This window comes from Aulonocara stuartgranti, assembly GCF_965226115.1.
Source record: "Aulonocara stuartgranti genome assembly, chromosome: 15".
NCBI lineage: Eukaryota > Metazoa > Chordata > Actinopteri > Cichliformes > Cichlidae > Aulonocara > Aulonocara stuartgranti.
Window position 1 is genome coordinate 27,318,657 of NC_138951.1, and position 17,335 is coordinate 27,335,991.

The 17,335-nt window shown below is 47.3% G+C and overlaps 1 protein-coding gene across 2 annotated transcripts; it reads right to left on the minus strand.

Annotated features, from left to right (window-relative positions):
* Nucleotides 1-192: 192 nt before the first annotated feature.
* Nucleotides 193-16,126, minus strand: LOC309688613 (neuroglobin-like). 2 transcript variants are annotated; one of them, XM_082504472.1, is made up of 5 exons: nt 15,551-16,126; nt 14,605-14,712; nt 13,879-13,999; nt 6,363-6,453; nt 193-428 (listed from the first exon to the last, which is right to left on the minus strand). In XM_082504472.1, the coding sequence occupies exons 1-5, from the start codon at nt 15,715-15,717 to the stop codon at nt 256-258; spliced, it is 660 nt and encodes a 219-aa protein (XP_082360598.1). In that variant the 5' UTR covers nt 15,718-16,126; the 3' UTR covers nt 193-255. The 2 variants fall into 2 exon arrangements, with proteins under 2 accessions (XP_082360598.1, XP_082360599.1); XM_082504473.1 differs by having other exon boundaries at nt 251-428; nt 6,373-6,453; nt 15,551-16,124.
* Nucleotides 16,127-17,335: the final 1,209 nt, after the last annotated feature.

A 17,335-nucleotide genomic window follows, 5' to 3' on the forward strand; every position in this document is an offset into this window, starting at 1 on the left:
TTTTTCGATGCTGTGAAAATTTAAATGAAAATAAAAACCAGAACCTTAGACGGCCTGTGCTCGATGTGTGGCTGAGGTCAAAGGTGATCATGCCCAGAGGACGTGACATCGCAGGAGGAGCTTCATCCCAACATGTGACTCCGCTCATACTCAGATCGTGTACAAACAGGGGCATAAAAGATCTCCTCGTCACATGATGTTTATTCACTTTCAAAATAAAAGCCCACAGCTCAGCGCTGTTAAACATTCATACAGTTACACATGAGAGCTGAAAACAACATTTTCACTACACATCTTGTCATTTAAAGACTCCGTCCTGAGCTGCTGAAGCCACGTGATGGGACGAGCTGCTCTCAGCTGCTGCTGTGGCTCCTCTGGGCCTGCTGGTAGCCTTTCTTCATGGTGCGAGTGATGTACAGGAACAGAGTCTGCAGGAAAGAGAAGAGTCGTAAAAAAGGGTCAACACAGACGGCAGGGTTTGGTCGATGACCAGCAGGGGGCAGCATGAGTCTGCAGGCCCAAGCAAGCTGAACTGTGCAGGTAAATGAGGTAAACAGGACTGCAGATAAACATTCAAACATGAGCCTGGGGTCCGTTCTTCGTACCTCGCTTACTACATCCAAGATCAAATGACACATCCAAGATCAAATCATCGCGCCAACTTTGACCTCGCTATTCCGGTTCTCCGAACACACCTGTTGTTGACGATTAGTATAGCTGGATGAAGTAATGTGAGATCATTGGGTGGCTTAACAGGGGCTACGCATCGATAGTAGAAACATTGATCGGCAACCCTTTGATTGGTCGGCGAAAATGTCGAAGGAGCGCGCTCAGTATTTTTCGGCAGCAGAGCAAGAACTCTTGATTGAGGGATTTCAGGAGTTTCAGAGTTTAATTAAAATGCAAGGGAACACTGCAAAGGCTGCAAAAGCAAGGAGAGAGGGCTGGCAGAAAGTTGCTGACAAATTAAACTCGTAAGTAATTTAATAATAATAATAATAATAATAATGGATTGGATTCATATAGCGCTTTTCAAGGCACCCAAAGCGCTTTACAATGCCACTATTCATTCACTCTCACATTCACACACACTGGTGGAGGCAAGCTACGGTTGTAGCCACAGCTGCCCTGCGGCAGACTGACAGAAGCCAGGCTGCCATATCGCGCCATCGGCCCCTCTGGCCAACACCAGTAGGCAGTAGGGTAAATTTATCATATTATATCACATTATATCATATTATATTATATTATATTACATTATATCCTCTATCACATTAGAGCCACAACAGGACCCACTAGAACATGTGAACAAGTAAAAGTGAAATATAAGAATATTCTACAGAATGGTAATATTTATCACTTATATTGCTTTTAGTCTCTTGAAAAGAGACCCTGACATAATCTGTTCGTTTGTTTATAACAGCAACCAAGAAAAGGGCAGAGCAAAAAAAGACAGGTGGTGGTCCTGCACCCCCTCGTCAACAAGTTGGTTAAGTAAATAATACCCTCACGGGAAAATCGATATCTCTCTATGAGCACACTGTGGCGCTGAGCTAAAGGATCCTGTCTATCCCGCAATATACGCTGAGTTCTGAAAACTCTCCTTATCAATCTTGCACCTTCCGCAATGGGTGGCTCGCGTATACGGACAGGACATGGCTGCGACAGACTTCCCAAATCCACCTTCGCTTTTATAGCCGTGGTCTCTCATCTTGATTACACGACGTAATTTACCATTACTACTCTAAAATATGAATTGCATCTGAAATAATCAAATACATGGAATGGAATGAATAATAGTACATTTCCCTTTTTTTAGGAAATGACCTGTATGTATCTGTATGAAATCAATAAAAGGATCAAGTACTGCATTATCTTTAGTTACATTGATAATATTTATTTATGGACAAACAGTGGTAAAATATCGCTGTTGCTTTCGTATAAATGAAGCGGACATACCTGAGTGGCCGCGATCTAATCTTGTATACATAAAGTAAGCCTGCTCCCAAGCAGGTTTACGCTTACGGATCTATTGCTATGACAGCAAGTCCCGGATGAGCTTCGGAGAACCGAACGATCCAAGATCACGCGAAATCGTCAACAATCAAATCCAGCTAACTTACTTAGCGAGGTATGAAGAACGGACCCCAGGTCCTTTTACAGCAGGTTTGAGAGGACAGCGTTAAACCTGCTGCTGATATTTACAGTCCAATCATCAGCTGAAGTCATTCCAACAAACTGACATCTTCATTTATGCAAAACTCTCTGGAATATTAACAGTTAATTTTCTGTTTCTTTATTTCCACGAGTTTCTTTCATTTTCTCAGAAAGCAGAGGTCAGATCAGAGGAAGCTCGTCACAGCCAGGCTGTCTTTGTTGCCAGCATGGTGATGTTATCACTGCTCTATCCATCTTTGCAGGCAGCACAAAGGTGACCCGGAGACAGTTCAGCACAACAAGCCAAAAAGTAGAGCTAAAACATAGAACATCAGGGCTAAGGTCCTGTGGCAAAGAAAAGACTAATTTAATTTTAATTATACAGCGCCAAATCACAACAGCAGTCACCTCAAGGTGCTTTATATTTTAAGTTAGACCTTACAGTCATATGACCCCCTATGAGCAAGCATTTTGGTGACAGTGAAAAGGAAAAACTTCCTTTTAACAGGAACAAACCAACAGCAGAACCAGGTTCGGGGAGGGGCGACCATCTGCAGCGACTGGTTGGCTTGTGAGAAGGAATGGTTGGCTCAACAGTGCTCTGACTGTTTGTCAGCCTGGCTACAGTGCCTAAGAAAAATCTAGGGTTGTTCTTATTTTCTTCAATCAGTGATGAATAGCAAGATGTTCTAGCTTCACGGAGAGCTTTCTTATAAAGCAGTAAACTATTTCTCCAGAGTAAATGATGAAATGTATTTCCCTTTTTCATAACGTTTAAATGCTAGTAATTAAGGGCCAGGTGGACAACAGGTAACAACAGATTAAAGATTAAACTTTGCTTTGTTAATTTTTTCTGCTTAATTCATTTCTTGCTGTTTCTTTGTTTTTCGGTGGTCTGAGAGCAGACAGGGGGAGGAGTGGGGGGAGGACGTTGCAGAGAGACACATAAGAGTGCAACTGTTTCCTGGAATTGCCACATTCATCACCACTGTGATGAGTGTGGCAATTCCACCTAACGGTGATGTCAAACAGAGAGAAGTACCGCGGGCTGAGAGAAGAGCTGGAGCCGATTTGAAGTCCTTCAGTGGGAGAAGCTACAGTTTTTGTATTAGAAAAGTGACCGACAATTCTAATAACCAGATAAATGCGCAGCCCTGTGAAAGTCCACTGCTACTGCCATGTACGGGTTCGGAGGGTAAGAAGCAGACATTCCCTCCTAACAGCTGTGGGCACAGATGAAGCCCTCCCCCTTTTTTTCGGAACAACAAAATAACGGCTGTACCAACCTTTGTCTGTCTCCGAAGCGGGGACCACTCGTATCGCTCTTTTCTGCAATAGCGCCTTTATTTCCTCTCTGAGTATCATGGCCGCCTCGGTGTTGACAGTCGTGTTTACGACTCTTTGGAAACGAGGTGGCTTGACCCGGAACTGCAACGGTAACCCATGGCAACGGTTCGCAGAACCCACGGTTGTAGAGAGGGGGCGCAAGCGCGCCACTGACGGAAGTGAGCAGCCAGCCGGCTGACCTGCAGCACCGTCGGCGGGGCGTTGTCGCCCCCCAGTGTGTCTGCAGGGGACTGCATCACCTGCATGACCTGGCTCATTCTGCCTGCAGGCTGAGCATTTGTGATTGTTTGAGAATAAACAACACTCTTTATTGATTGTAACATGGAAACATGTACATTCATACATTTTGTTGGAGGCACCTTTTCTGGGGCACAACAATGAAAAACAGCGGGAACACTCGATGTGGTCACCTGAACATTTAACACACCTGAACAGGGAGTTACCTGAGGCATTTTGTGTGCAGGGGTTTTGTGCTTGGGAGACAGTGTTAGGAAAGTGCAGCGCCTTCTGGGGCTGACAACCTGAACAAAACTTAAGCGGCACCTCTTGGGCGGCAACAGAGGGGTAAAAGCAGCGTCTCCCTGCTGCTGGACCCCTTCTCCACTCGAAACCACAGCTAGGAGGGCTGAGGCTTCTTCCTCCTGGGCGTCGGGTCCCATTGGGGGCCCGAGGGTGGGCCTTTGCTCCAGGCCGACTGGCGTGGAGCTCGGGCTGGAGGATGTGCTCTCGCTGGCAGCACACCCACTTCAGCAGTGACTCTTGCCAGTCAGCAGAGGAGCGGCGGGCCTGTGAGAGCTAGCTGCGGGCTTGGGCTGACGTCTGGGGATGATGTTGCGCAGAGCTTCCGTCTGCTTCTTCCTCAGATTGAATCTAGCCTGAATGGCTTCAAGTGAATGTCCAAATAACCCAGCCGCAGACACTGGTGCGTCCGGATATACAGCTCTGTCCCTATCCGGGACGTCAGAGAGGGTCAGCCACAGGTGCCTCTGTGACACTACTGCCGAAGCCATCCCTCTGCTCAGGGAGAGCGCTGCACAGCGAGACGCACGGAGGATGTAATCTGTTGTGACTCTGACCTCGTTAAGAAGAGGTGCCAGCGGGCTGTCATCAGGAACCAGCGATCCGAGCTCTGCCAGGCACATTGTCTGGAGCATGGTGACGGAGCTCATGGCGCGAGCAGTGCCAGCCTGAGCCCGATAAATCTTCTCCAGCTGCGAAGCAGAGAATCTGCAGTGCTTGTACGGCAGAGTTGCAGGGCCGCCGAAACCATCGTTATGGGATGGGGCCAGATAAGCAGCCAGAGACGGCTCCATAGGGGGTGGGTTAGCTAAGCCAGCCCCCTCGGCGCCGTCCAATTCCATGTACTGTCCATAGCCGGGCACAGTGACGTGGGTAGACAGAGGTTTGTCCCATGATGCTGTTAGCTCGCAGAGAAAGTCTGGGAACATGGGAAGGCAGTTTTTGGCCGTTGCGGGCTCCGTTGGGAGGAAAAACCCCGCGAACCGCAACGGCTTCTGAGCTGGCGGAGGAGAGGGCCAGTCCAGCTGCAGCTTCTCAGCAGCACGGCGAAACAGGGAGAAAAGAGAGGTGTCATCGTGGCCCACCGGCGCAGCAGTGGCGGCACATTGGGCCGACAATAAGCTCTCCTGCTCATCCTCCGACAATCCATGGATGTCCAGGCCGATGTCCAGCACGTCATCGTCTTCCTGGGGAGCACTGGTGGGCTTCAACCCAGGCTGAAGCCCGTCAGCGCTCCTGCATGGTTCCGGCTCGTCATCGGCTAACCCGTCAACATATTCCATGTGGTCAGCCCAGCTAATTGCGGGGACGTCGACCGGAAAATCCTCGTCTTCGGACTCGGACGAAGCCGGGGCTCCAGACTCGGAAAGGAGATGGTCATGCCGTGCGACAGCCGAGCGTCCCAGCACTTTTTCCACAAACGTCACCCGTCTTTCCTGGGTCGAGCGCTGGAGCTGGCGGCAAAACGCACAGGCTTCGGGCTCCGTCAACGCTCTCCTAGCATGGACAATCCCCAGGCAGACACGGCAGGCATCGTGCTGGTCGCTGTCGTGCAAAGAGAAAGCGCATCCCTGAGGACAGGGGTGGACAGAAGATTTCTGCTTTGCTCACTTCGGTTTGGAGTCCATTCCAAAACGCAAAGCGAAACGCTGCACAGGAAAAACTTGAAATTAGCACTCTGCGGGCAGCCTACACACCAACTGCGCGGTGGAGGCTAACATCAACAGGGGCAGTTAAGCTAAGTTCAAGTCGGCAGACAACGGAGCTAACTAGCAGCAGCTAGCTAGCCCAACTCAGCAGAGGTGTTCTCAGCGAGGTGAAGAGCGTAAGAACTGAGGGATGACTGTGATGACAGCGGCTACATGTGCAGGCGGGGGCCATGCGCGTGTCATCACACTTCATCTGCCTTAAAGGCGTGAATAAAGGTTTCTTCAGCCAGGACACGCGAGGGCATGATATCCCATAATTATGTGTTGTACCAAGTGAATCGACTGAAAAGGAACTGGACAGAACAAGTCCAGAGCCTGACTGAGAACACTGTGGACTGAATGTAAAGCCTGCCCTATTTAAAATGTCTTTCTCTTCTTTCATGACAGATACAGACAGCCCCTCTACAGGCTTTCAGAAGTTGGCCAATGAAAAGAAAACAGGCTCTTCATTCTGATTTGCAGTTTTTTTTAGGCCACCGTCAGCTTCAGGCTTCAGCAGAGATCACATCTGTTTCTCCTCTGGTTGTTTATATGTTCAGGTTCTTGAAGCAATAAATTGCATGTTTAATCATCATCTGTATGATGAGGTTAACTTTTCTCTGCTTGCTCTGAAGAATCTGTAAAAGTCACCTCTGTTTACCTTCCAGGCCTCCTCCAGGTCTGAAGTCCAGCGCTCCTGCAGGACCGGATGGATTGCGTGGATGAACTCTTCCCCCATGAGCTGGACAGACAGAGAAAGTTTTTTTTTTGATGAGCACACACATGCAGCTCTGGGTGGGTGGAGTTAAGAGTAGAGCAGTTTGGTGCTTCCACAGAGCGTGACAAAATAAACCAGAAAAAAAAGGCCTTTCTCCACCCGAGCCCTCCTACAACCTTCTTACAACTCTCCTAGAGCCATCTTAGAAAAGTCCTACAGTCCTCCTACAACTGTCCTACAACCCTCCAAAAGTTGATTCTATTCATCTGGATGTAGCATTTTGTGGAAGAAACATTTCGTCACTCATCCAAGTGTCTCCGCTGATTGCAGGTTTCCCCAATCTTATAAACAGTACATTGCATAATAAATGAAACCAGCCCACTGAAGGAACAATGGCCTGGGAGGTCAGTTCCTTAATCTTTACAACACTGAGCGAACAACACAGAGCGAACACCATCACCACAGACACAGCAGCCAGGGAAGCTGAAGAAAAGCACATCAAGAAGGTCCTGAGTAAATGTGGTTATCCCAGCTGGACTTTTGTCAAAGCTGGGAAGGCGCCAAAAGAAAGCTCCAGCCGATCCAGGAGAGAAGGACAACTGCTGCCTAAGTGAAAACCCGCAGTAATCCCGTATGTGTCAGGAGTATCGGAGCAGTTGAGATGCATTTTTTCTAAACACCGGATCTCTGTGGCTTTTAAAACCCAAAACACGCTGTGCCATAAATTGGTCCACCCCAAGGATTGGGTCCCCCAACACAGACAGAGTAACATGGTGTACACTATTAAGTGCCAGGAGGATTGCCAGGATTTATACATCGGGAAAACCAAACAACCTCTGGTGAAGCGGATGGCACAACACAGAAGAGCTACCTCGTCAGGCCAGGACTCTGCAGTCTATTTACACCTACAGGCCAGTGGACACTTTTTCAATGATGAGGAGGTACACATCTTGGACAAGGAGGAACGCTGGTTGAGTGCGGTGTCAAGGAGGCCATTTACGTGAAAAGGGAAAAACCATCTCTGAATCGAGGAGGGTGCCTAAGGGTACATCTTTCGCCATCTTACAATGCAGTGATTGCAGCCATTCCCCAACTCTCTGTGAATGGTACTCATGGCCATTGATCAGTGGGCTTTGATCAGTGGGTTTTGGTCAGTGGTTGTTGATCAATTCTCATGAGAATTTGCATAATTAAGATTAAGGAACTGACCTCCAGGCCCATTGTTCCTTCAGTGGGCTGGTTTCAGTCATCATGCAATGTACTGTTTATAAGATTGGGGAAACCTGGAGTCAGCTGAGACTGAAGAAGTCAGTTGGATGAGTGATGAGCTATTATACAGCTATTCTACTACCATCATTCACTAGCTCAATTCATGTCATGCTTTGACATGAATTGAGCTGCAGTTGGGGAAGGCCTCAAAGGGGACGGGCGATGGTTCCCGGGCCTGGCAGATCCCCATGTACTAAATAGAAGTGAAGAAGTTAAAGAATGGAGAACAAGGAGGGAGGGAGGGTGGGGCACGTAAACGAGAATGATCAGCTTGCAGAACTGGGGGAACCTATATAGATGACAGCTGGAAGGAGCATGTTTGGAGGCGTGGTCCTACTCCGGAAATTCCGATACATAATCTCCAATTCACTAGCTGGGCCTACGTCCTCATTTTAGGTTTGACAGCGTTTTAGTAGGTAAAAGTGAATGCTTTGACATGAATTGAGCTGCAGTTTGTGGAAGGTCTCAAAGGGGACTGGCGATGGTTCCTGGGCCTGGCAGATCCCCAAAGAAGGCATCCCCTGAAAATGGTAACAACTGTGCATTACGAGGGTCGACGACCTCAGCGAGAATAATTAGATTTTCAATTCAACTTATTTATATGCCACCGAACCATGGTGACAGATGCCTCGAGACCCTACAATGATGTCTGGAGGAAAAACCCAACAATTGTATGACCCCCTCTGAGCAAGCGCTTTGGCGATGGTGGGAAGGAAAAACTTCCTTTTAACAGGAAGAAACCTCTGGCAGATCTAGGCTCAGGGAGGGGCAGACAACTGCCGTGACCGGTTTGGGTGAGAGAAGGAGAACAGGACAGAGGCAAGTGTAGGGAGAGCGAACGCCGAGTGGCCTCACCACCCAAAGAAGAGGAAAATAACTGGTAGCAGGCTAGCAAAGCTGAACAGCTCTCGATAAGGTAGTCAAAGATTCCATGGAGTGGAGTGGATCAGCTCGGACAAGCAGAAGATGGAGAGGGGGTGCTTAGCTGGTTAATTACGTCAGATAAGGTAGTGATAACTACTGTGCTTATTTCTGAAATGAACAGAAGTGAAAGCGGCAGCTTGGGAAGGGTTGATGAATTGAATGACTGATTAGAGGAAAGTCGTCTTCTATAATAATAACTCCCAAAATTGTCAGAGAGCAGAGGGCGAGTCCACTGAACTTCGTGGGAGATGATGAGCTGTTTAGACATAGTCTTGAATGATTGTGTCGAGGGTGGATGCTAGATAATGCTTGCGAAAGCACGTGAGAAGTAAAGGGATGTCATGAAGAATTATGCGCATGGCACAGTTTGGATGTCTTAAAAGGGGCGATAGAGGAAAGAATCTGGCATCCCAGTGCCACGAAGGTTCATCAGTGCTTTGCAAAGGCAGGAAAGATGACAGATGGTTCTCTGTGCCGGAACAGTTTGCTGCTACATCTTGTGGAAGACTGGATGTAAAGAGAGAAACTGGCATCCTGGTGAAAGGAATGTTTTGGGTTTTTTGCGAGTGATTGATGGCGGAAGCTGCCAATCCAGTAACGGAAAGGTAAGCTACTTAGGGAACAGAACCTGGCATCTCGGTGCAAAGAACGTTTTCTGCATTTGCAAATGAGGAATAGAGACAGCGAACCTGGCGTTTTGGTGCTGAAAGGAACATCTGCTGCTTAGCATATAAGGGCTAGATGTGGAGAAGCTGGCGTCCCAGTGGTAGAAGGATTAATGCAGTGAAACTGGCAACTCTGTATTAGAAAGTTTGCTCCTGAGTATGCGAGTGAGGGATAAAGAAGAACCAGGCAACTCGGCGCCTGGTTCTTCTTTATCTTGCTACTGTATTTTCATAGGAGGGATAGAGGATAAGAAGCTGGCATCCCGGTGCCAAAGCTTGCTAATGTGTTTGCATAGGAGGGATAGAGGAAGAGAAGCTGACATCCCGGTGCCAAAGCTTGCTACTGTATTAGGATAGGAGGGAGAGAGGGAGAGAGGCTGGCATCTCGGTGCCAAAGCTTGCTACTGTATTTGCATAGGAGTGATAGAGGAAGAGAACCTGGCATCCCGGTGCCAAAAGCATGCTGCTGCATTTTGCCAATATGGGTTACGGGAAAGGGAAACTGGTGACTCATTCATAGAAAAGTTTGCTGGTGCGATTGGATATGAGGGAAGGACCGGCAAAGGAAACCAGCAAGGCGTTGGTAGAAGGCTTGCGGCTGCTTTTGTAAATAAGGGTTAAAGGACAAACCTGGCAACTCAGTGCCTTTTTTTTCCCCATGCAAAGAAACTGGCTATTTTGCAAATGAGAATTGAGAACTTGGTATCGGGGCTAGAAGGATTAATGCTGCTTTTTGCCATGATGGCAGTTCATTAGTTGGAAAGCTAGATGCTGCATTGCTAATGGTGATGAAGGAAAACCTGGCAACCCGGGGCCGTTTAATTAAATTCATTAATTAATTAATTTTGTCTACACTGAGAACTGGCAACCCGATGGCAGAAAAGCTTGCTGTTTCTTTTGCGAATGAGGGATAAAGGAGCCTGGCAACCCAGTGCCAAGGTTTGCTACAGAATTTTGCGAAGGAGAGATGAGTGGCTGGAAACCTGACAACTCGGTGCCGACGCTTGCTGCAGAGTTTAGCAGAGGAAGGATGAGTGAACGTATGCTGCAGAGTTTAGCCAAGGAGGGATGAGAGGCTGGAAACCTGGCAACTCGGTGCTGAGGTTAACAGCAGAATTTGCGAAGGAGGGATGAGTGACTAAGAGCCTAGCAACCCGGTGCCAAGGTTTGCTGCAGAATTTTGCGAAGCAGGGATGAGGGGCTGGGAACCTGGCAACTCGGTGCCAAAGCATGCTGCATTCACTACGGAGGGGTGGAGTACTGGCAACTCTGCTGCTTGCTGCTGCTTTTGCGAATGAGGATAAAGGAACCTGGCAACTCGGTGCTGAGGTTACGTGCAGAATTTTGTGAAGGAGGGAAGAGGCTGGGAACCTGGCAACTCTGTACTGAATTTGCTACGGAGGAATATAGAACTGGCGTTACCTCATAACTGAATTTAGCCGAGATATGAAGACTGGATGGATCGACGTGGCAGTCCATATGTCGGGTGGCGAGAAAACTGCTAGAGGATCATCAGCATTCGGTCTTGAGCCGTGGCGTTCGGTGTGTTTCTTGGATTGCCGGAGGAAAAGCGATGGACGAAGAGCTTGAGTAGTTGTTCATCTAATGCGCTGACAGACAAGAGGACAATTGTAGCGAATGGAAGGGTGAGTAAAATTATGTTACTCCTGTGAGAAAGCTGTGTTTAAAGGAAACCGCCAAGAATGGACCCTGTTTGCACGTAAACGAGAATGATCAGCTTGCAGAACTGGGGAAACCTATACGGAAGGAGCGTGTTTGGAGGCGTGGTCCTGCTCCTTAAATTCCGATACATAATCTCCAATACAACAGTCCTACAACCCTACTACAGCTCTTCTACAACCCTCCTACAGTCCTAGTTAGGGATGGCTACCGGTATCTGGTGCCATTATGGCACCGGTTCTGACATAAACAGTAGTAACCAGACTGAAAAGCAGCGCATTTCAGTGCTTTTTTTTTTTCTTGAGATGTCATACACTTTGGATTCTAGCCAATCATTTTAGCTTTCCAAGGATAGTAGGCGGGCCCAGGTACGTACGTTCTTTTAGAGCAGAGCTACAGATTAATAATGTCCAAGGCGAAGCAGTCAAAAGTCTTGCTGTACTTCACAGCAAAAGATGCAAACTCAGCAGCCTGCAACAAGTGCTTTAAGGTGATACTGTGCAAAGGATGTAATGCCTTGAATCTGATGAAACACCTGGCAACGCATAGCATTTTTTTAAAAGCCGAGAAATGCACCGTATTTGATAGCTTGCTGCAAGACCTCACACCGAGCACATCTACTGCGGGTTTGGTGCCTGTTATCGGACCCGGAGTTAGCAACATCCCCCAAGAACCCGAAGAGGAGAATCCTGGCCCCTAGCCCTGCCAGTGTAGCAGAAATGATGACAGATGATGATGGCACAGCAGCCGTTCTTCTCTGGGTGAGTGGCTTAATGTTGTTTGCGTGTAATTTACGTTGAGTAGACTAACCACGTTATTAAATTAATGCATGTAATGTGAACTAGCAAACACCGTCGTAGTTGCATGCGGCTGTCTTCTTGTTTGATAGAGTGATACCATATGGCTTGCAAAAGTATTCGGCAACCTTGAACTTTTCCACATTTTGTCACATTACAGCCACAAACATAAATCAATTTTATTGGAATTCCATGTGAAAGACCGATACAAAGTGGTGTACACGTGAGAAGTGGAACGAAAATCATACATGATTCCAAACATTTTTTACAAATAAATAACTGAAAAGTGGGGTGTGCGTAATTATTCAGCCCCCTTTGGTCTGAGTGCAGTCAGTTGCCCATAGACATTGCCTGATGAGTGCTAATGACTAAATAGAGTGCACCTGTGTGTAATCTAATGTCAGTACAAATACAGCTGCTCTGTGACGGCCTCAGAGGTTGTCTAAGAGGGAGCAACAACACCATGAAGTCCAAAGAACACACCAGACAGGTCAAGGATAAAGTTATTGAGAAGCCAAGGCCCATGGTGACTCTGGACGAGCTGCAGAGATCTACAGCTCAGGTGGGGGAATCTGTCCATAGGAAAACTATTATTGCACTGCACAAAGTTGGCCTTTATGGAAGAGTGGCAAGAAGAAAGCCATTGTTAACAAAAAACCATAAGAAGTCCCGTTTGCAGTTTGCCACAAGCCATGTGGGGGACACAGCAAACATGTGGAAGAAGGTGCTCTGGTCAGATGAGACCAAAATGGAACTTTTTGGCCAAAATGCAAAACGCTATGTGTGGAAGAAAACTAACACTGCACATCACTCTGAACACACCATCCACACTGTCAAATATGGTGGTGGCAGCATCATGCTCTGGGGGTGCTTCTCTTCAGCAGGGACAGGGAAGCTGGTCAGAGTTGATGGGAAGATGGATGGAGCGAAATACAGGGCAATTTTGGAAGAAAACCTAGGAGTCTGCAAAAGACTTGAGACTGGGGCGGAGGTTCACCTTCCAGCAGGACAACAACCCTAAACATAAAGCCAGGGCAACAATGGAATGGTTTAAAACAAAACATATCCATGTGTTAGAATGGCCCAGTCAAAGTCCAGATCTAAATCCAATTGAGAATCTGTGGCAAGATCTGAAAACTGCCGTTCACAAACACTGTCCATCTAATCTGACTGAGCTGGAGCTGTTTTGCAAAGAAGAATGGGCAAGGATTTCAGTCTCTAGATGTGCAAAGCTGGTAGAGACATACCCTAAAAGACTGGCAGCTGTAATTGCAGCAAAAGGTGGTTCTACAAAGTATTGATTCAGGGGGCTGAATAATTACGCACACCCCACTTTTCAGTTATTTATTTGTAAAAAATGTTTGGAATCATGTATGATTTTTCATTCCACTTCTCACGTGTACACCACTTTGTATCGGTCTTTCACGTGGAATTCCAATAAAATTTATTCATGTTTGTGGCTGTAATGTGACAAAATGTGGAAAGGTTCAAAGGGGCCGAATACTTTTGCAAGCCACTGTATGCCCTATAGCTGCAGAAAAGGCTAACATTGTTATCTTTTTACAAAAAAGAACAGCTAAACTTGAGAGGTTTTAGGACAAAGTTTGTGTTTTCCATTGTTTAAGCACCGGTTCCAACCAAAGGAGGTATGTTGTATCAACAGAAAAGGCTAACTTGGTTATCATTTTGCAGAAAAAAAGAGACTGCTAAAAATAAAAACATAAGAGGTTTTTGGACAAAGTTTGTGTTCTCCATTCTTTAAGCACCGGTTCAAGCACCGTTTAAGCACCGGTACCATTTCAAAAGTACCGGTTTGGCACCGGTATCGGATAAAACCTAAACGATACCCATCCCTAATCCTAGTACAGCCGTCCTACAGTCCACCTACAGCTGTCCTACAACCCTCCTCCAGCTCTTCTAAAACCCTCCTACAATCCTCCTCCAGCTCTTCTACAACCCTCCTATAGCTTTCAATCTGCCTAAAGCTCAGAAAATTGAGAAGAATTGCCAGACGTGTGTGAGCAGGCTCGGCTGAGGATGACCAGTGTGGACTGAACTAATGTCACAGCTGAGTGGAAACAAATCCCCACCACTGTGTTCAGCTTCACACTGACATCATAGTATTTTGGCAGGGCTTTGTACTGGTAATGCTTCCTGCCCAGATCCAGGATCAGCTGGTCCAGACGGTCGTCCTGGTCGATCCTGGCGACCGTCTTCTCGATGATGTACATGATCCTGCAGAGAGAGCAGAGGAGAAAACCAGTCAGCAGGAGGCTCTGCTAAAACCAGAGACCCTGCAGGAGTCACAGGCAGCTTTTGCTGCTAGCTGTCAGCTAACCGGCCCTCTGGGCTGTGTTTTAATGAAATGAAAGGTTAATTTCATGCTTCTGTATGATTGCAATAATTCTGATCAGAGGCAATAATAAATATATCTTGAGCCCTCATTGCAGCCCTCATACAAAATGTTACAGCAAGGGGTGAGAGTACAGTTTTATATTTCCTCTCCCACACAGTTTAACAAAGTGTTTCAGTTTCAGAGATAAAAATGGACGCAAGTCATTATGACTGATAACAACATCTGCTTCTTGTTATTGTGTATGACATTAGATTAGCACCACCCTCACATCCTTCCTGGCTTCAAAAGAACTTTATTTATAAGTCCAACAGAGGTGGTATTTATGTTTAACGCCTCATTTGACTAATGTTTTATGTCATTTGTGAAATCAGCTGATCAGCTGTTAGCACATTTGTCCCTGTTTCTGCTTGGTCCCCCCACTCACAGTTACACTGCTCAGCTCTCACTTAAAGTGTGTGCGTGTGTGTGTGTATGTGTGTGTAACCTGAGGCCGTGGGCTTTCAGCTCTTTGCTCGCCCTCAGGGTGTTCACATCATTCAGGTCTCTGAAGGTGAAGAAGGCGTCTTTGCACTCCGGGTGAGTCTCAAACAGCCTGGAAGAGGGTGGGGGTGGAGTTAAACGGTTGGTGTGAGCGCTGCTCTGATGTCTGATAAGCTAACAAAGGGCAGTCAGTGAACCTGCAGCTGCAGAAAGGTCACGTCCTCATTACCCACGGTCCTCTGTGCTGTGCTGAGGGCTGGGGTGAACTTGCACACACAAACACAAGGCGAAAACAGACAGCTGTGCACAAACCACAGAGAGCGGCTGAGACTGCAGAGCGGCTCGCTGCACCTGCTTTGCATGAACATCAGTAACATCAGTCTGCAGGTAAACAGCACTCCTGAGCCCAAACACTGTGGCTCTGCCTGGCCCTGCTCCATCTTGCAGAGGAGAGGAGGACCTCCACCCTCTGCGAACTCAGGCACAGCAACCAAACCAGCTCCAGCCCACTTCCTGTCAGGGTTCGTCTGCACAGTTTTCTCAGACTCCAGAAAGCAGAACATGATCTCCCGTGACTTTTGACACATGACCTCTGACTCTGAGGCACTCACCTGCATCAGAACCAGAAAGTCTTTCAGACCTGCGCATGCCCGCTGTTTGGTGATGAGCTGTCAATCAAACCTTGCCCGCAGTTTTTACAATAATCTGATCATCTAAACGATAATCGCCACTGTTTTCTGACTGAACGTCGATTTACGCAGAATTGACGTCACAGCCGTGCCTGTGGGCTGGTGGGACATCAGATCTGCGAGCTGAGAGACCCTCGCCCTTAAACAAACTCAACACGGCTTTATGACCGGTAGTTAAGGATACCTGCTCTGACGTAACACTTCTTCATAACGTCTACCTGCGTGACGGTACAGAGGACGGCGGAGCGCGCGTGAACTCACCTGACGAACATGATGACGCCCACCCTGCTGATGTCCTCCTGGATCTCCCTCCAACTGCTCCTGATCGCCTCCCGGCTCTCCGCGCTCAGACTCACCGGCAACGCATCCTCTTCCTCCTCCTGCTCCGGCCGCCGGTCCGGAGCCTCCGCTGAGAGGGAGCAACCCATCTAGAAAATCACCGACAGTACACCAGAACCGCCGCACACAGCGCGACGCACAGCTGGTACTGACTGCGCTCACTTCCGCACTCACGAAGCGCGCGTCTTCAGATCTGAGCGTGTTTCTATCAGATAAAGTTCAAAAGAAACACACACACACTCACAGGGACACATGCACACACAGCGCTCCTGTTTTAATAATGTTTAGTATCACCCGAATGCGCTGACACACCGATCACCTGCACAGGTAAGAATGTGACAGCTCCTCAGTCCAAACCGAAGAACTGATAATCTGATCCCAGCCCAACTTCACAGTCTCATGCTTGTCATCATCAGCTGCCTGACGATCATCAGCTCACAACAACAACAACAGCTTTTTAAGGCGACTTTAGCTTCCTGTGTGCAAGCAGAGAATAGGAAGTGAGCTGCAGCAGAAAACCTCTGAGCACATAGCGAGCAAAGTCTGATAAACTGTCACGTCATCAGCTGTCCTCACAACTGATGGTATGACGACTGTCACCATCATCACATGTGTTTCTGTGCAGCATTTAAACCTGGGGTCACATGTATGATCACATGATAGCATGTCAGAACCATGAAGACTGTGTATGTTCCCCTTAGCTATGGTCACAGGTTAAAGCACTGGGATGCAGGTTCCTCTCACCCTGGTCTGTCCTCAGCAGGTCTTTAGAGGTCTCTTCTCTTCCAGCCTGATTCTGAGTGTGCTGGTCCAGGTTCACTCACAGCTATTGCTCCAGTGCACAGATCCCAGATCAGCTTACATTCAGTGAGGTCAGACACTCTCCAACTGTTTTGGTTTGTTTCCCAAAAATTAGAAAATTATTATTCAGTTTAATTTTGTTCATACAGCACCAAATCACAACAGTCGCCTCAAGGTGGTGAGGTAGACCGTACAATAATACATACAGAGATAACCCAACAATCATATGACCCACTATGAGGAAGCACTTTGGCAACAGCGAGAAGGAAAACTCCTTTTTAACAGGAAGAAGCCTACAGCAGAGCCAGTCTCAGGGGAGGGCCAGGGGGAGGAAGACAGGAGTAAGACATGCTATGGAAGCGAACCCGAGATTAATAACAAATATGATTCAGTGCAGAGAGTTCTGTTGACACATAGTGAGTGAAGAAGTAACACCCAGTGCATCATTGGAATCCCCCAGCAGCCTACACCTACTGCAGCATAACTAAGGAAGGATTCAGGTCACCTAATCCACCCCTAACTATATGCTTTAGAAAAAAGGAAAGTTTGAAGCCTAATCTTGAAAGTAGAGATAGTGTCTGTCTCCTGAATCCAAACAGGAAGCTGCTTCCACAGAAGAGGGGCCTGAAAACTGAAGGCTCTGCCTCACATTCTACTTTTAAATTCTTTTTGTTACTAATACTAGTAACAAAAAGTAAAACTACAGTGTGAGAGCGAAGTGCTCTAATGGGGTGATATGGTACTATAAGGTCATTAAGATAAGATGGGGCCTGATTATTCAAGACCTCCCATACGGTAAAAAAAATACTTTTTTCCTGACCAAAATATATTTCAAATATATGGTAAATATATTTTGTATTTGTGATGCTCCAAAAAATATATTTTTGAAATTGAAAATATATTTCT

What these genes read in the sequence shown, in the direction of transcription:
- LOC309688613 (XM_082504472.1), bottom strand. Translation starts at nt 15,717, where the DNA reads ATGGGTTGCTCCCTCTCAGCGGAGGCTCCGGACCGGCGGCCGGAGCAG. An exon ending in GGCGTCATCATGTTCGTCAG is followed by an intron (nt 14,713 to 15,550) that starts GTGAGTTCACGC and finishes ACCCTCTTCCAG; the next exon opens with GCTGTTTGAGACTCACCCGG. An exon ending in GGCCTGGAAGGTAAACAGAG is followed by an intron (nt 429 to 6,362) that starts GTGACTTTTACA and finishes TCTTTCCTGCAG; the next exon opens with ACTCTGTTCCTGTACATCAC.